Below are 18,757 nucleotides of genomic sequence, written 5' to 3' on the forward strand. Positions count from 1 at the left end.
GAGCTTTGTGGCTGGGTGTGAAGGGGTAGGAAATAGGGGACAGAAGGAGAAACATCAGCTGGAATGAGACAAAAATCAGGACATATCAACTTTTGCAATAAAATATTTGCTCATAGAAACTAAACCATTAATGACTTTTGTGATATCTAAAGTGTGGGGAGGACTCATGGTCTTCAAGTCAATGCTGAGAGACTAAGACTAAAACCCCTGATTTAAACTTTTATTTAGAACATAATCCTGGAGCTGTAACATATGTGTTAGTTTTTTTTAATTGAGTCTTTTTCTGTAACACAACAATAAGGCACCTGAAATCCTAAACCTAAAACCTAAAACAAGCCAAATTCCAAAATGTAGAAGGTGATTTATTGATGTTTTATTGATTGACTGGAGAGTTATTGGTTGAGCAGGATGATGTACAATTTGGATTAAAACAAAACAGTCTGCTCTTTAACTTTTAAAGTGCGAAATTAAAAGTGATAGAGAGGATGGAGGCAGGGGTGACAATGAGGAGACAAAAAGACCAGAGATGAATTGGTCATCTAAAGGGTAGGCAATATGTGGGAAATGTCACATCAAGGTGCTCCTGTCTGCTAAGAAAAACATCTCTGTGTGACTTGGTGGCAAACATTAGTCATGCTTTTTAAAACCTTCTATACTTGTTGTCACAATCAGTACTCACTTGGAGTATTTTAATCCGAGGTTAGTATTATTTTTAACCAAAATGTTACTAGTTTACTTATTTTACAGAAATTGTTTTCCATTTTTGTCTCTGTATCAAAAATGCTTTCACAGTAAAATTCCTCTGTGTCCTGAACTGAGCTGTGTTTCTGGCTGTGTCTTAATAATCAGTCTGATTACTTTTGTGATTACATATTACACTAAGCTTTATATCTCGTCATCCTCTTGTGTATGTGTTTAGGTCTCATTTGTGCGTGCGTGTGTGTGTGTGTGTGTGTGTGTGTGTGTGTGTGTGCGTGCGTGCGTGTGTGCGTGCGTGTGTGTGTGATGGTGGAAGGTGGCAGTGATTAATTGCATGGTAGAGATCGAACAAGCATTGTTTAATTAAATCCTCTGATAATGTCAAAGTTTATGTTTCCTGGGAGACAAGAGGTTGGGCCTTGTCTACCCCTTTCAGCTATTACCCACTATAAATCACAGCAGCATTCGCGTGTGTTCTGTTTAAGTGTATGTGTGACAGCAGATGTAAATGTTTTTACAGCTCCTCAAGGTAAATAAGAAGCAAAGGGTAATTACTGAGTAGTAAAATGTTTTTAGAATAACACTGTATATGTGTCATTTTAGATTTTGGGGCTTTGCAGAGCAGTTTCTCTTTTTGACACAAAGAGTTGTGTGATTCCAGTCCTAACTTCAACATTGACAGAATGTTCTTCTTCTACAAGAAGTGCTGGAAAAACATCCAACAGCACTAGATTTCTACCACCAGATTTGTTTCTGTTTCCAGAGAAAATGTTTCACAACCTTAGTAGAACATTGGCACTAAAACTGTCCAGAAACAGTTTTGTTAACTAATACTGTTTATCTTTTCAATACACATATTGATTCTTTTCACAACAACACTAAAATACCTGTACATAATTTTTCTTCACAGGAAACTGAGAAGTGCTTTCACATGCATTAAAATCTGCACAAACAACAGGAAAAAGGGGCCATTTATTGATTTTTTTTTTTTTTTTTTTTTGTTAAATTTTGCGTTAAGCTTAGTCTTGTTTGGACTGTTATGTTCATGTAATAATGTACATGTACATAAATACATATTTATAATTTCATCTCCTTTCATCAGCCCACTCACTGTTTATTTCCATGCTGAGAATGCAAATTGTAGATCTGAGTGATTATATAATTGATGAGTACTTGTGAAAACTTTTCTTGATTAAAAACTGTTAACTCCACGTTGACAAGTGTGGTTTTTTTCCATAATTGCCACCTGCTGTGTGTGATTGCACCCCAGCCGTGAGGATCTCAGGTGTTACCATCAACCCTTTTTAAACAGTTCTGCCTCTCATCTGCTCTGCTCAGGGTATCGCCACAGCCTCCCCTCCTCTCCCTACACCTCCACGGCTGGGCCTAACGGTCAGAGGCTACCTCCGTCAGGCACACTTTCCTCTGAATACCTGAACCAGGGCAGCTCCACAAAGGTCCTCCTTCTCATCTGTAACACAGCAGGATCTGGACAGCAAGCTGTCAGGTGAGCTGCAAGCTAATACATTTGCTTGTATTGGTGTTGGTTTAGTCTTTATTGGTGCACTGCATGTGATTGCATGCAATTTATTCAGCTATTAGGCCTTCTGTTTGTGTCTTGGTTTTGAAATCAGTTTTGAGTAATTTATGGAGTCACTGTTTTAGAGCTTGTTCAAGTACAGCAGGAGACACATATTTCCTAGTCTTAAATAGAAGATGACACTTTTTTCATAAAATAATGTGAGGTTTGACAGTGAGAATATTGTAAACCCACGTTGTTTATTTGTTAAAGGTGTATTAGACCAGTATGTATCGTTGTTTTCTGAATATTCTGAAGCATTGACTAAACACATTCACCTTGATGCTGTAGGGTCAGGCAGCTCCTGATGTTTTTCGAGGCTCATTCATGGTGCAGACATAATGTTCTTCCTCCCAGTGAGTCTCTGAGATTTTCAGTGATTCAAGGTCTGCAGCTAATTGCTGTAGACCAAAAACATCTGTACATTCCCTGAACCCATTCTGAGACAACATGCTCTTTGTACCTCAAAGCATTATTCAAATGGAAGTATTCATTTGACCATGGGTCGACTGTGTCCATGCGTGTGACAGGTTGTGATTGTGCATTGAGACAGTAATCCCCTGATACTAAGAAGCTTATTGAGCACAAAGACAAACATTCCCAAATCCATTATCAGTGCTTATAAACTATAAGGGTGGCTCAGATTTCCTTACAGAGATCAACAAGTCTAACCTGTTATTGACACAGGATGGATTCATATTTCTCCTCAACATCCAGTTTCAGTCATCATATGCCTCCTGAGCCCTATATCTCTTTGACAGCAGTGAACCTGAGCAGAGTCTTCTGCTGCTTAGTACTCGCTGTTCGTGCTGATACACGTATAAATCCATGTGTGAGTGGCGGTTTAGATGGGAGCAGATAACGGGCTTTTCTATGAAAGGCCTGATAATGTCACAATGTGACATTTGAGGACTCATCTGTGCACATGCTGCAGGACTCGTGCCACAGTAGTAAGTGTCTGAATCTGTCCATGCAGTCATCTGTCCTCAAAATGAAAGGACGCCTCTTAGAGTATTGCAAAACTTCTGGGACATGTGGAGCCGAACACCTGTGTGTGATTCTTGTACATATCATGCCATGCTTCAATATGCTGTTACAACAGCTTCAACTTTTCTGAGAAAGTTTTTCACAAGATTTTGGAAACTTGCATCACAGATTTGATCTCAAGAGCATCTGTTGGCTCACAGTCAGTGTTCCCCTTGATCCCGACTTTGATGTGGTTGAGGTCAGGGCTCTGTGTAGGAAAGTCAATCTTTGTTTTGTGCATGGGACTGTTGTCACTTCAAACCAGCAAAGGACTTTTTTTCAGAACTCTTGCCAGAAAGTTGGAAGCATATTTTTTTTAAAGTCACATTGTGTTCTGTACAGTAGAAGTGATGTTTCCCAAAATTTAGAGCCTGGTATGGTGCAACAATTTTATTGTAGACTATAGCCTGAAATTGAACCAGCTTCATTTAAAACACTCTGGCCTTCCTGAAGGTAGGATTTATTGCAGGGATGTTACTTTAGACTACATCAGTTTTAACTAGGCATGCCTAATAAAGTTGCATTAGAGGTGTATACAGCATGCATATTTGTCTCCCACTCTCACACCTATATTAACCTCCCAAGACCTGAGCTTTGATTTGGTTTGCACTTTAGATTTCTTCTGGCTATTTAAGTTTAGGTGGATAAATAAATATAATAACCAGATATTATCTTTGAACATGAAGCACGTCTTGAAAAAAAAAGTCACATACAGGGACACTCAGTCTGAGTGTCAAGACACTGCTGTGTAACAAAATTCAAATCTTTTATTTCCAGCCTGAAACTGGTGTCGACATTTTTCATTGTCACTGTTGGATATTGATAATGTATTTTTATGTTTTGTCATTGCTTTTGTTTTTGCTTTTTTTGTGACGCTCCAAAACTTCACCAAACGAGGAGTCTCCTTTTTGTCTGTGGGAACAGTTGATCCACATTTGTGTACAACAGGTTTCAGTTCCAGAGAATTAATTATTATGGTGCGGACAACCAAAAATGTGATTTTCACATATGTGGACACCAGGTCATAGGAGGTTAAAAAAACAAATGGTAGAACTTTAATCTTCAGATATGTATGTCTGGATTTTCCGTGCAATACCAGACTCGTCTGTCTAGACAAACACGATTGCCTCTCGCATTAACCTCAGATATAATAGCCTCTAATATAGCCACTGTTGTGCAGTCAGAGGGAGCACAAACCTCCAATTAAACTAGAGACAGAGGAGTCATTATGAGGAATTGATGCATTGATTATACACAGACTGATTTCTCCTCTTTTCTCCTCTCTCAGGTTTGGACCTCCATTTCTCATGTGTGAAGACAGGAGCATCTCCTGGGACCAGCTGCAGCAGAGTATCCTCAGCAAGCTCTATTATCTGATGCTGAATGGATCTCAGGCTCAGGTAATGATACTATCCCCATAAACCAGATATCACCCACTCTGTTCTGTGTCCTGAGCCCTTCAGCCAAGAGGGTTCCCTGGCCCTTCTTGACTCCAGTGTACAAGATTAAAATAGCAGTGCAGAGTTAGTTTTAAGTTTGATCAATTGTCCTTAAGGGTTTTGTGTATATCAAATAGTTTCCATTGTCTGCTCTCAATTAAGTCATGTTTGATGCTGTAACACATAACATTGTGGTTCAGAAAATCAGTCCACCAAATACATGTTTTTCACGATTTTGATGAATTTTTAATAAGGGCTGATTGCTCTGCTGAGACTATAAAAACAGATTTTGTGTTTAGCATGCTGAGTGAGTAGCTGTTGGATTCACTGTTGCTGTTGGAGTATTTGTCGGTGATGATTAATTCTCTATGTGTTCTTTATGTTTTAAAGAACACATAGTTTTTTTTCTTCTGTAGTAAATACCTACTGTAGTCGTCTATTTTTATCTACTGTAAACTAACCTCATTTGCTGCTTCAGTAAACTAAAACACATAATTTCCTGAATCGACTTCTGTTCTCTGAGAGGAGAAGCACCTCAGTCGTTGCCTCTGATTAATAAATATTGTGTCCTGTTTCTTCTGTGGAAGGTTGTGCTATTTTCAGCACATTGATCTTCCTGTCTGTAAAGCTAAAGTTCTCATATCCTTCATTCATTCAGAGAAGTACTTAAATTTCCAACACTGTAAACTGATTTTAATAAAAGGTATACAGCATATCTGAGGACATTATATTTCCACATACAGCCCAAGCCTCTTTATGGCCGTGTAATAGTGGCTTTATGTGTGGATTCAATTATGCTACTGCCCACTCAAACCACAATAACATAAATCCTTATCTTTACTGCTGTAGAAAAAGGTCTGTATTTTAGAACCATGAAGGAAGGAGAAGCAGGTTTTAAACTTTGTGCTACTATTGCTACATTCCTGAATTTGGACTGACACAATACATCCTGTGAATCTGAAGTATTTGTTTTGTGACCTGCCAGTCTTGCATGTTAAAATCCCCCTCCAGCTCAAGAGATGATCCTTGACCACCACATCTGTACGCCATGAGCCCTAAACCACAGGTTGGCTCCTACAAACACAGATGTATAGACTCACTTATGCACACGCACTGTCCCCACTGTGGCTGTCGAGTTGCTATGGGCAACGCAGTGGTGACAGCCAATATTTGAGGTGGCCTTTCAAGAGAGAGCAGCTCTCGGCTTTAATAAGACAAGAACCAAAGAGGAGGAGAAAGAGAAATATTATCCTGCTAGTTACTGATTGCTATCTCTGGTTACATCCTTAAAGGATTTCTGGCCAGATGCAAACGTTCCTGTTTAGCCATAATACAAATACTCACAAGGTTTTTTTTTTTGTTTGTTTTGTTTTGTTTTTCTTGATTGTTCATTATACGGATATTTTTTAACTGACAAAGCCACCCATGTCCCAGGGGTGCAAGACTTTCTCAGTTTTTATTTTAAAATGTAAAAAGACATGAATTCTAGTCTGCTGTTTAAAAAGATGCTATAATATATCCACCTTTCTCCGTGCTGTTTATATTTTTTATTCTTGTTTATTCCTTTACTCATCTCAGCTCCTTGTGTCAATGTTTTGGCGCCACCCAGAGGATTGTTCAACAAGATGCAAGTTTCATTCAGTATATTAAATAGGAAAAATTACTTGTTACTCGAATGTTGGTGTTGATGTGTTGGATTGGGCACCAGCAGATGTATGGTCCATGCCGAATACCTGGTTAGGTGATTTTAGAGCTGCAATATATTACATGCTTTTTGTCACGACATAGTTTAACAAGGGAATAATATATAATATTCAAGTTGAAGTTACTTTTCATCATAAGATATTTTCTTCTCAGCCAGTTTTAGCTGAATCTTGACATTCACTTTTCTACCTTAACCCTTAACATTATAACACCATATTTGTTGCGGCTCAGTTTTATATTTATAGCTACTTAATAAAACAGGTTTAAAATGTCTTTTTATGAGAATATGTACCTTTAAAAATTTTACTTGTTTGAGATTTTTAAGAATTAAAACAAAAATAGTTTTTTAAATAATTTGTCATCTTAACTTCATCATACACTTACAATGATTTATTCTCTCAACGTTCACATGGTCACAGTCTGGCTTGACAGTAAATACTGATTACTTACAGTTTAACCACTTCATCAATGCATCTGTGCTTGAGTCGTGATCTCTTTAAGTCAACAGGTTTTTCCTAAATTCACCTGGGCATGTGTTTTGCATTTGCATTTTCAAACAAAAGGTAAAAATTAGAGTAACATGAAAGATGATCAGCAGAATTACTGTTTGATCAGTTTACCATTTGTGTTGTGAGAGAAACATTTCGTCACTGCAGTACTTTATAGTGTCACCTTCGGCAGATGCAAGTGGCCTCACTGCTGTTGACAGTTTAACAGATTCTGGTTCTTCCTGGTCCTGGTTCCTGGTTGTAGATGCTTAACTCTTCTGAAAAAAGTGTCAAAAACATGTCTTATTTTTTTCCTTTCAGCTTCTCCCTTCAGGGGTTGCCACAGCAAATCATCTGCCTCCATTTAACCCTATCCTCTGTATCCTCCTCACCCACACCAACTATCCTCATGTCCTCCTTCACTACATCCAAGAACCTCCTCTTTGGTCTTCCTCTAGGCCTCCTTCCTGGCAGCTCTAACCTCAGCATCCTTTTACCAATGTATTCACTGTCCCTCCTCTGAACATGTCCAAACCATCTCAATCTGGCTTCCCTGGCTTTTTCTCCAAAACATCTAACATGAGCTGTCCCTCTGATGTCCTCATTCCTGATCCTATCCATCCACGTCACTCCCAGAGAGAACCTCAACATCTTCAGCTCTGCTACCTCCAGCTCTGCCTCCTGTCTTTTTCTCAGTGCCACTGTCTCTAAACCAGACAACATTGCTGGTCTCACCACTGTCTTGTCCACCTTTCCTTTCATTCTTGCTGACACACTTTTGTCACACATCACACCTGACACTTTCCTCCACCTGTTCCAACCTGCTTGCACACGTCTCTTCACTTCTTTTCCACACTCTCCGTTGCTCTGGACTGTTGACCCTAGGTACTTAAAATCCTCCACCTTCTTCACCTCTACTCCCTGTACCCTCACCGTTCTACTTGAGTCCCTCTCATTTACACACATGTACTCTGTTTTACTGTGGCTGACCTTCATTCCTCTCCTTTCCAGAGCAAACCTCCACCTCTCTAGATTTTCCTCCACCTGTTCCCTGCTCTCACTACAGATGACAATGTCATCTGCAAACATCATGGTCCACGGAGATTCCTGTCTAACCTCATCTGTCAGCCTGTCCATCACCACAGCAAACAAGAAGGGGCTCAAAGCCGATCCTTGGTGCAGTCCCACGTCCACCTTGAACTCCTCTGTCACCCCTACAGCACACCTCACCACTGTCTTACAGCTCTCATACATGTCCTGCACCACTCAAACATACTTCTCTGTCACTCCAGACTTCCTCATACAAAACCACAGCTCCTCTCTCGGCACCCTGTCATACGCTTTTTCCAAATCTACAAAGACCCAATGCAGCTCCTTCTGGCCTTCTCTGTACTTCTCCATCAGCATTCTCAAAGCAAATATTGCATCTGTGGTTCTCTTTCTTGGCATGAAACCATACTGGTGCTCACAAATGCTCACTTCTGACCTCAGCCTAGCCTCCACTACTCTTTCCCATAACTTAATTGTGTGACTCATCAGCTTTATTCCTCTGTAGTTTCCACAACTCTGCACGTCTCCCTTGTTCTTAAACATGGGCACCAGTACACTTCTCCTCCATTCCTCAGGCATCCTCTCACTCTCCAAGATCTTGTTAAGTAGCCCAGTCAAAAACTCTACTGCCACCTCTCCTAAACACTTCCATACCTCCACAGGTATGTCGTCAGGACCAACTGCCTTTAAATAAAACTGCCTTAATAATAATAATAATAGTAATAATAATAATACATTTTATTTATAATGCGCTTTATATTTGAAGCAAATCTCAAAGTGCTACAAATTATTTCAACCCAAAAGCTCTTATAAAAAGCTAAGTTTTAAGACCAGATTTAAAATCATCAACAGTCTCTGGCATCCTCAGATACTCTGGAAGAGCATTCCATAGTCTAGGTGCCGCTGAGCAAAAAACCCGATCTCCCATAGTATGAAGCTTGGTCTTTGGAGGTTTCAGAAGATGTACTGAGACAGAGCGGAGGTTGAGTGTAGATGTATGTGAAGTAATAAGTTCTTTGAGATAGAGAGGGCATCCCCATAGATGCACTGGTGGGTAAGAACGGCAACCTTGTATTCAATTCAGAATGAAACAGGGAGGCAATGAAGAGATTTAGAGATGGGCGTAATATGGTCATATTTACGTGCTCACATCAGGAACCTAGCAGCACAGTTTTGAATATACTGCAGCTTTTGAAGACTTTTTCCAGAAGTCCCAATGAGGAGTGCATTGCAGAAATCCAGCCTGGAGGAGACAAACACATGGACTAACTTTTCCACATCTGCAAATGTGAGTGCTGGACACAGTTTAGCAATGTTCTTAAGGTGAAAGAAAGATGTCTTACACAGATCTTTGATATGAGCCTCATACATCAAATGAGAGTCCATTATAACCCCGAGGTTAATAACAGATGTTGACAATGGGATATCCTGACTAGAAAAGGTGATAGTAGTGATGTTAGATGTCCTAACCTGGTGTGAGGTGCCTACTAAAATAGCTTCAGTCTTTGAGCTGCAAGAAATTTTGCTTCATCCATGACTTTATCTCCTCCAAACAGATCCTCTTCAACACCTTCCTCACGTCATCCTTACTGATCTTTGCTACTTCCTGCTCTACAACAGTCACCTCTTCTACTCTGCGCTCTCTAACATTTTCCTCATTCATCAACTCTTCAAAGTATTCCTTCCATCTTTCCATCACACTTGTGGCACCTGTCAACACATTTCCATCCCTGTCCTTAATCACCCTAACCTGCTGCACATCCTTCCCATCTCTGTCTCTCTACCTCGCCAACCTGTACAAATCCACCTCTCCCTCCTTAGTGTCCAACCTATCATACAAATCCTCATACGCCCTTTGTTTGACCTTTGCCACCTCTACCTTCACCTTACGCTGCATCTCCCTGTACTCCTGTCTGTTCTCTTCTGTCCTCTCAGTGTCCCACTTCTTCTTAGGTAACCTTTTCCTCTTAACAAACTCCTGAACTTCCTCATTCCACCACCAAGTCTCCTTATCTGCTTTCCTCTTTCCAGGTGACACACCAAGTACCCTCCTACCTGTCTCCCTGATCACTTTAGCTGTAGCTGCCCAGTCATCTGGAAGAACCTCCTGACCTCCCAGAGCCTGTTTCAGCTCCTCCCTGAAAGCCACACAACACTCCTCCTTTTTCAACTTCCACCACTTGGTCCTCTGCTCTGCCCTTGTCCTCTTCATCTTCCTCACCACCAGAGTCATCCTACACACCACCATCCTATGCTGTCTGGCTACACTCTCCCCAACCACTACTTTGCAATCACTCTTACATGTCACCCTATGCTCCTCCCTTTTCTGGAAAAATGTGTTGACTACAGCCATTTCCATCCTTTTTGAGAAGTCTACCACCATCTGTCCTTCTGCTTTCCTGTCCTGCATACCAAACGTACCCATCACTTCCTCGTCACCTCTGTTTCCCTCACCAACATGTCCGTTGAAGTCTGCCCCAATCACCACTCTCTCACCACTAGGGATACCCTGAATCACTTCATCCATCTCCCTCCACAATTTCTCCTTCTCTTCTAACTCACATCCTACCTGTGGGGCATAACCACTGACAACATTCAACATCACACCTTCAACTTCCAGCTTCAGATTCATCACCCCTGCTCCTAATCTATAGGCCTTGCTACCTTTCCACCTGGTCTCCTGAACACACAAGATATCCACCTTTCTTCTCTCCATCATATCAGCCAACTCTCTAGTTTCCCTGACAAAGTCCCTACATTCAAAGTCCCTACTCTAAGTCCTACACTCCTGCCCTTCCTCTTCTCTCTTTGCCCACGAACACACCTTCGTCCTCTCCTTCTTCGACCAACAGTAGTCCAATTTCCACTGGCACCCTGTAGGTCAACAGCACCAGTGGCGGTCATTGTTAACCCGGGCTGCTACCGATCTGGTATGGAGGTCATATTTGTGATTCACATGTTTGATTTGGCTTAAATTTTACGTTGGATGCCCTTCCTGACACAACCCTCTGCATTTACCCGACTTGGGACTGGCACATGAAGACACTGGATTGCGCCCTCCTGTGGTTGCATTGCCAAAAACTTGTAATTACTCAAAATGTCCAAAATGTCTGCACTTTTCACCATAGTCCAACTTGCAGATGAGGCCATCTGACTGTACTTGCTCAGGCCCTTAAAACTGAGAAGAGGAACTGTGTCATTTTCATTTGCTGCTTTAGGCTCATATTAACCAACTAATTTATTTCCCTTTATGCTTGGCTGCAGTTCTTATTCTCCAATGCTGCCTGCTCTGAATGAACACATTAGAAACCTGATTCTGCTCTCTGCTGTATAATGACTCTCTCGTCTTTCTGCTGAACCAGCAGGGCAGTTATTATTCATCTGTAACTACATTTTCTCTATTCAAAGAGGTGGCAACAAGACCAGTTATCAAATGTGAATGTGGGAGTTTGTGGATTTTAAACTGTTCTGACAATGTGATGTATAGTTTGTGCTGGAGCTGCTGGAAGTTATATTTCTCTATTATATCTCTATTCCAATGACATATTTTAACATTAGTTAGGTTTAATTGTTTTTAATGTCAGTGCTTGTGGCTGCTAAGGCTGTAGAAGACCATAGATAAACACTGACAGTGCTCCTGCTTTACTCATATTAAAAAAATGTCTATTTTGTGTACTTACTGTTGCTTTTTAACATCTACAAATCATCTACATCTACTGCTGGGTTGCTCTTTCCACTGCAAACATCTATACATGTTAATTGGCTGAAAGACATACGTCAGGTAATGCACTTCAGAGCAAGTTACAGAATTTTACAGAACGTATGTTAATTATACTATTAGCATTTCTGTGGGTGTCTCCTCATATAAACTGCTGATAATGGCAGTACTGATAACATACCTTAACTAGGTATTTTCCCTGTGTCTTCAAAGTGTAAGTTAATGGTTTCATACACACAGGAAACTGTATTAATGTTTGTGGTGCAGTCTGTTCAGTTCTGATGATTTTGAGCTACAGTACAGTAAAAATGCTTCTTCATGTAAGTCATGCTGTACCACTGCTCCTCATCAGTTTGCTGCCTGAGCTTGCTGGTTAAAAAATCAAAGCTCCAAAGTGCAAAGGTTCGGTTTGAATTTAATTTCTGTCAGGCTATTAAGGCTTAACTGTGTTGCTCTAAGGGGGTGTAGCTGCCATGTAAGGACACTTCTGCATTAATGTGCATTTCTCTCTGTGCAGAACGCTGGGGTGCTATTCAAGATCAGAGTGGTGGGAGGATCGGCAGCCTATAGTTACCTGTCCCCACAGGACAGCAGGCCACTCTATCACCCTGCAGTTGACAGGTGGGACACACGGTCATACAAAGAGAAACAAATTTACATACTTACCAATAGTAAAGGCACTGTCGCATAAAGCATTAAACAAGTAAATAACCATAGGCTATATATATATATCAGTGTGAAATATTTAGGATTAATAGTCATTTTGAGATGAGGGGTGGGTGCTCAGAAAGTTGCATTCTGCAGTCTCACCACTAGATGTTGCTGAATCTTTCACTTTTGACACATTACACTTTTAGCTGAAACTGACATGGCTGCATGAATCTTTATTCACAACCACAGCAGAACAGTTTTATAATGCATTATACAAAAAGCTGTAATTCCAATTGGGAGCCAGTGAACCTTTAAGGGTACAGGGAACCAGTTATATCAGGCATATAATGCTATCAGTGTGATACTGTGGCAATAAGGTCTTTATGTCCTGTGTGTAAAAAGCATTAAGGTGTCCCCATACTGCTGACAAGCTCGTTATAAAACTCCACTGTGGTTCTACCAAGCTGCAGTGAAGGTCAGGCTTTTCACACTGGAGCAAAAAAAAAGACTGTCTTTCAGGTTACTAGATGTTCAGCTGCTGTGTGTGTGTGTGTGTGTGTGTGTGTGTGTGTGTGTGTGTGTGTGTGTGTGTGTGTGTGTGTGTGTGTGTCTATTCAAGCATGTGTTCACACTTTTGTGTAAGTGTCTGTCTGTCCTCAGAATGTGTGAGAGTGCCTTTCTCCTTTCAGACAATACCTGGTGATGGGCTTAAAATAAAGAAATGTAATTTATTTATTTACTGTTTCTTGTAAAGGGACAAGTAAAGTATGAGCCAGAGTCACATACCACAGCATTAATAGCTGCAGCAATTGTGAAGTTCCACATATCGTACATAAAAGGCTATTTGTCCAGGTTAGGATTTAAGAAAGGCCACCTTATAGCTCCCCACAGACACGGCTCTCAATACCAAGATAGAAACTCTGTAACACCAGGCCACCACCAGGTTATTGAAACATTTATATAATATTTTGATATAAATTTAATTAAATGATATAAAGAGATGAGATCTTTACACACACTGACACACACACACAGTCTTTTTTGCGATTTACAAAATCAAGTAACCCAGTGATAACTTCTTATGCACTCAAAAAAGCATTTTATTGTTTGCAGGGAGATGAGTGGAGAATAAAAAAGTATTCTTTATGCATCCTGCAATTTGTAGTTTGACACCACTTGAGATAAGATTTCCCTAGAGCCAATTGTTACTGCAGTGCTTATGCACAACTCAAATACTTTAGGAAGTGGAGAGAAAGAGGGAGAAGGAGCATTTGTGGATTCAGTAGTTGGAATATTCAGTGCATACTCTATCAGTCTTATCATCTGCTCAATTTCATAAACAGTTGAGTATAAATATTACAGTTTTGAGTTCTTTAACCTCTTTAACCTGAAAATTAATGTTACGTAACCGTGACATCTAGCGGTAATGCTCACTATGTACACAGTCATGCATTAAAGATGTTTACTCATAATAATGAGACAACATGAGTTCTTTGAAGCCAAAATGAAACTCCTCACAGTGAGGATCTGTCCATATCTGGCCATGCTGGAAGTCTTCAGACTGTCTCCATCCAGAATACAGATGCGTTGCAAAATCAAAGGGAATTGGATTTTGACACAACTCCAAAACATCTGCCACATCTGTCATGGTCGCAAAACGAAAGAAACAAATTACTTCTGCCCTTAGGGTTCAGTGATTGTTAAATTACCCAGACCTTCTATCAGTGCTGTTTGGCTGCTGAATACTGATGTTGTTTTATACCCCCTGCTGAGATCAAAGCAGTCAAAGTAAGGTTTGCAATACAAACACAATATCTCTGGCTACTATCCCTGACTTGACACACGTTTGCATATGAATGTACGATTTCAAGCCAGATCTCAACTGTGCCCAGTATGACTCTATGTAATCCTGCTGTTGTTATTGTCTGAGTATGTGTGTGTCTGTGTTATCAGTTTGAAATTAAATTAAATGAAATCGAACCAAAGAGCACAATACACGTTCACTGTCAGCAGAGTAGGTCCATTATTCACTGGCAGCTATGCTGGTTTTCTGCTTTCAAGCTCACTGAGGTGAGGCAATAATTTCCACTGTCACTGAGTAAACTTAAGATAAGATGTGTCATAATTGTAATGCAGTTTTCCCTTTTTTTTCTTGCTGTACTGTAGAGTTCTGAAGTTTTGCGGCCCTGGGGGACCTCCTCATGTGAAGCTTGTCATTGAGTGGGAGCATAAGACTAAAGAATGGTAAGCTCAGCCACAGTGATCTTTGGGTTCTTCTTTACCTCTCTCACCAAGGCTCTTCTCCCACAATTGCTCAGTTTGGCTGGACGGCCAGGTCTAGGAAGAGTTCTGGTCGTCCCAAACTTTTTCCATTTGAGGATTATGGAGGCCACTGTGCTCTTAGGAACCTTGAGTGCTGCAGACATTCTTTTGTAACCTTGGCCAGATCTGTGCCTTGCCACAATTCTGTCTCTGATCTCCTTGGGCAGTTCCTTCGACCTCATGATTCTCATTTGCTCTGACATGCACTGTGAGCTGTAAGGTCTTATATAGACAGGTGTGTGCCTTTCCTAATCAAGTCCAATCAGTTTAATTAAACACAGCTAGACTCCAATGAAGGAGCAGAACCATCTCAAGGAGGATCAGAAGAAATGGACAGCATGTGAGTTAAATATGAGTGTCACTGCAAAGGGTCTGAATACTTATGACCATGTGATATTTCAGTTTTTCTTTTTTAATAAATTTGCAAAAATTTCTACATTTCTGTTTTTTTCTGTCAAGATGGGGTGCTGAGTGTACATTAATGAGAAATAAAATGAACTTTTTTGATTTTGGCAAATGGCTGCAATGAGACAAAGAGTGAAAAATTTAAAGGGGTCTGAATACTTTCCGTACCCACTGTATTATATCAGCTGCTGTGGATGTCGACCTCAGTGTCATTTTACCATATGCTCAATTCCCAAATTGCACACTGATTCAGTTTGTATACTCTGTCAAATGGCACAAGCGAACTCTCCTTCTGATTGAAACACTCTAAACACAAATTTGCAGCTGAATGACAACAATACACTTTATGTGTGTGTGTGTCTCCAGTCTGTTTGGCAACATCCAGGAGGAGGTGGTGAAGGACGCAGAAAGTGTGAGGAACCAACAACAGCAACACCTGCAGCAGCATAGTTGTACTTTGGATGAGTGTTTCCAGCTGTATACCAAAGAAGAACAGGTGAGACTGAAGTCAACGTGACTTTTAAAAAATAAACGTTTTTATTCTTCTCTGACAAATCCTGCTCTCTATGTCGCTGTCATCCAAAAATCAGGTGGAAATGTACATTTCAAGCCCACCATTGTCACGATGGACAAATATATGTGTGATGTATGCATGTCCTGTATTTGGCATAAATATTCAAAAGATTCTTTATGAGATTTAACTAACTATATGTCATGTCTAAAAATGAACAAATTTGAATGCAAATTACAGTCAAGGATGAGATATACAAAATTGAAATTCCCAAAACTCGGCACATACAGTATGGAAAAGCAAATATATGTTGTATGTGACCCACTTGTAATGGTGAGTGGTGAAAAATGACACAGAAGATTACCAGTAGAAACGAACTGCAAATAGAAAAGATTGAGCTATTGGAGAGTAGGACATAAGTATTGACTTTTAGGTCATATGCAAAACAGGGCATGAAAGTACACCACATGTGGCAAATTCTATTAGGGCTACTGATTGTTGATTCCCTGCTAATACATGCGATGAAGAGGCTTTTACAAACCCTGCTCACGGAGTTTATGGACTGTAAAGACATCAGCAATTACTGAACGAAATGAGCCAGAGGAGAGGATCTGCAGAGTAATGAGAAACTGTTGAACAGCTCTTACTGCTGTGCAACAGCTGTTCCAAACTCTGTCTGAGCTTATTAAAGTATAGACTGACTACTGTTCAAATCTGATAAGCATCTGCTGATCACTTGGTAAATAGTCCTCTAACAAAAAACTGGTGCAATTTCATTTTTGTATAATCAAAAAAATCTAGTGAATATAAAGCAGAGCATTTCTGCTTAATGAAATTTCTTTTGCTAAAAACAACCTTCATATAGTGAAAGCAAATTATCTGGGTTTCAGTCTCTTCCTTTATTTTTATTTTTGAGTTGATTTTTTTTTTTTCTTATGTTAAATCAAATACCAGTATTGTTGCAACCCACAGTGTTGAGCTCTGCAGACTAAACCACTGATATGTTTTTCTGTGTTCACACATCAAAGCAGCTTGTTGTAACTCACTGGCAGTTAGTGAAAGAAAAAATCTTTATCAGTCGTGACAAGACTGTAAAGCCCACGACTATCATATGTCCTCCCTAATTATGTTGTGCTGGGTGATGCACCAACATGAGACAAGGCAATTTAATTTCCTGATTCCTGAATCTAGTACTGCACTTTTGAAAGATACGTACGTACCAGTCTTAGGGTGGAGGCAGTTAGTCCACGGAGACGTGCCTGTAACCACAGCAACAATAAAGGTGACATTTACCACTACTGGAGAGGTGTAGATTGGGATTATCTGACAGCTGAAATTAGTAGGAGTTTGTTATAGCAGTGACTGGGGTGATTTGATTTTAATAGAAACATTTTTTTGTGCAGTCACCCACAGTCCGAGCAGTGTGAGGAGACCTGTACTGCACTTTATCCGTGCGATACCCCAGTCTGCATTACAGACACTCTACAACAATAGAGCGAGCAGAAAAAAAGACAGCAAACACCAAGCCGGTGACATTTTCAGTCTTTCCTTTTGCTGTGTTCTGTCACTAATGGCTGTGTTTTTGAGATGGAGAGAAAGTGGTGCACACAAGTACACAAGTACGGTTTGAAACCCATCAGGGACCTTTCTGTGTGGAGTTTGCATGTTCTCCCTGTGCTTGTGTGGGTTTTCTCCAGGTACTCTGGTTTCCTCCCACAGTCCGAAAACATGTATGTCAGGTTGATTGGTGACTCTAAATTGCCCATAGGAGTGAGTGTGAGTGTGTGAGGTTGTTTGTCTCTATGTGGCCCTGTGATGGACTGGGGACCTGTCCAGGGTGGACCCCTGCCTTTCACCCATTGAGAGCTGGGATAGGCTCCAGCAGGTTAAGGAATAAGTGGGTATAGATGATGGATGGATGGATGGATGGATGGATGGATATTAAAGGCATCCCCTGTGTATTTTAGTGCCTAAAACCTTTGCACAGTACGGTATATAAGTTTAAGTACACATACACAAAGTGTACATCATTTAAAAAAGACTTAATTTGATCAGGCAATGTTGACAGCTCCCTCCATATGAAACAATCACAAATATGAATGAACAGCTTACATTTGTACTGATAATTTAGTTTGATTTATATCACCAATGCAGCTTGACCCGGACGATGCCTGGAAGTGTCCCCACTGTAAGCAGCTTCAGCAGGGCATGGTGAAGATGAGCCTGTGGACTCTTCCTGACATACTGATCCTCCATCTGAAGCGTTTCCGACAGGTATTGATGAATATTGATGTTTTCTGGTCAAAAAAAAAAAAAAAAATCGTAGTGAAACTCGCAATAAATTAGATGCCTCTAAAATCTTTTATTTTATTTTATGCATATTTGTCAAATGATGATGTGTAAGGTGTTGGTGTTATGATCTGAATATTACAGACCATCTCAAAGTATTTTAACTCATTATTCCTGTACCACAGTTTTACTTTGTGTTCAGTCTCCCCACTTCTATCAATGTTGTTTTCTGACAGCTCCAATTAACCAAGTTTACATTGGCTACTAAACAGTCTTCGTGAGCTGGTTCTAATGAACAACAGATTGATCGGGTGGTCAAAAGATAACAAGAACTCGTTCAGTATAAATAAAGCATTGTTTGATTTTCTGCTGCTCCTGTGTGGCCAAAAAAATCAATTCATGCACCTATATGAAAAGTGAATTTTTCAAAGTATTTTATCCTAATTGCATATTTTCTGCAACTGAATTGATTTAATGGCTGATATTATTTGCTTCCAGTTACATTGTGGAAAATATTAATTCAGACTAGGGGGATTTAAGAGAGCGGGTAAGATAAGTACTGAGAAAAAAATACATACAGTAGAGGAAAAGTAATGTTTATTGTGCAGGGCAGACTGTTAGAAATTTAACTACAAAATAAAATAAACAGAATTGCTTCTGCTGAGATTTTCGACAGCCATCATCGGTCCAACACTTCTGCTTCTTTTTTTTCTTAGTAAGGCGAGAAATATGATTCCCCTTCTTTGAAGCATATCCTCTGCCAAGCCTTTTTAAAAATTGGAACAGACATCCCATCTGCCACAGGCTGCACCCGTGACCTCTATGCATTACTGAATATTCGAGAAAGTTTCAACAGCCCATCAACTTCCACGTCAC

At 40.1% G+C, this 18,757-nt stretch overlaps 1 protein-coding gene across 1 annotated transcript in view; it reads left to right on the forward strand.

Moving 5' to 3' along the window:
- usp43a (ubiquitin specific peptidase 43a) overlaps nucleotides 1-18,757 on the forward strand; it is a 112,191-nt gene that overhangs the window by 65,079 nt on the left and 28,355 nt on the right. Inside the window, exons 7-12 of the mRNA XM_026303761.2 lie at nucleotides 2,038-2,206; nucleotides 4,593-4,704; nucleotides 12,221-12,324; nucleotides 14,521-14,598; nucleotides 15,448-15,577; nucleotides 17,747-17,866. Coding sequence (XP_026159546.1) covers nucleotides 2,038-2,206; nucleotides 4,593-4,704; nucleotides 12,221-12,324; nucleotides 14,521-14,598; nucleotides 15,448-15,577; nucleotides 17,747-17,866 — 713 coding nt within the window. The remainder of the gene's footprint in view (nucleotides 1-2,037; nucleotides 2,207-4,592; nucleotides 4,705-12,220; nucleotides 12,325-14,520; nucleotides 14,599-15,447; nucleotides 15,578-17,746; nucleotides 17,867-18,757) is intronic.

This window comes from Mastacembelus armatus, chromosome 1 (genome assembly GCF_900324485.2).
Source record: "Mastacembelus armatus chromosome 1, fMasArm1.2, whole genome shotgun sequence".
Taxonomy (NCBI): Eukaryota; Metazoa; Chordata; class Actinopteri; order Synbranchiformes; family Mastacembelidae; genus Mastacembelus; species Mastacembelus armatus.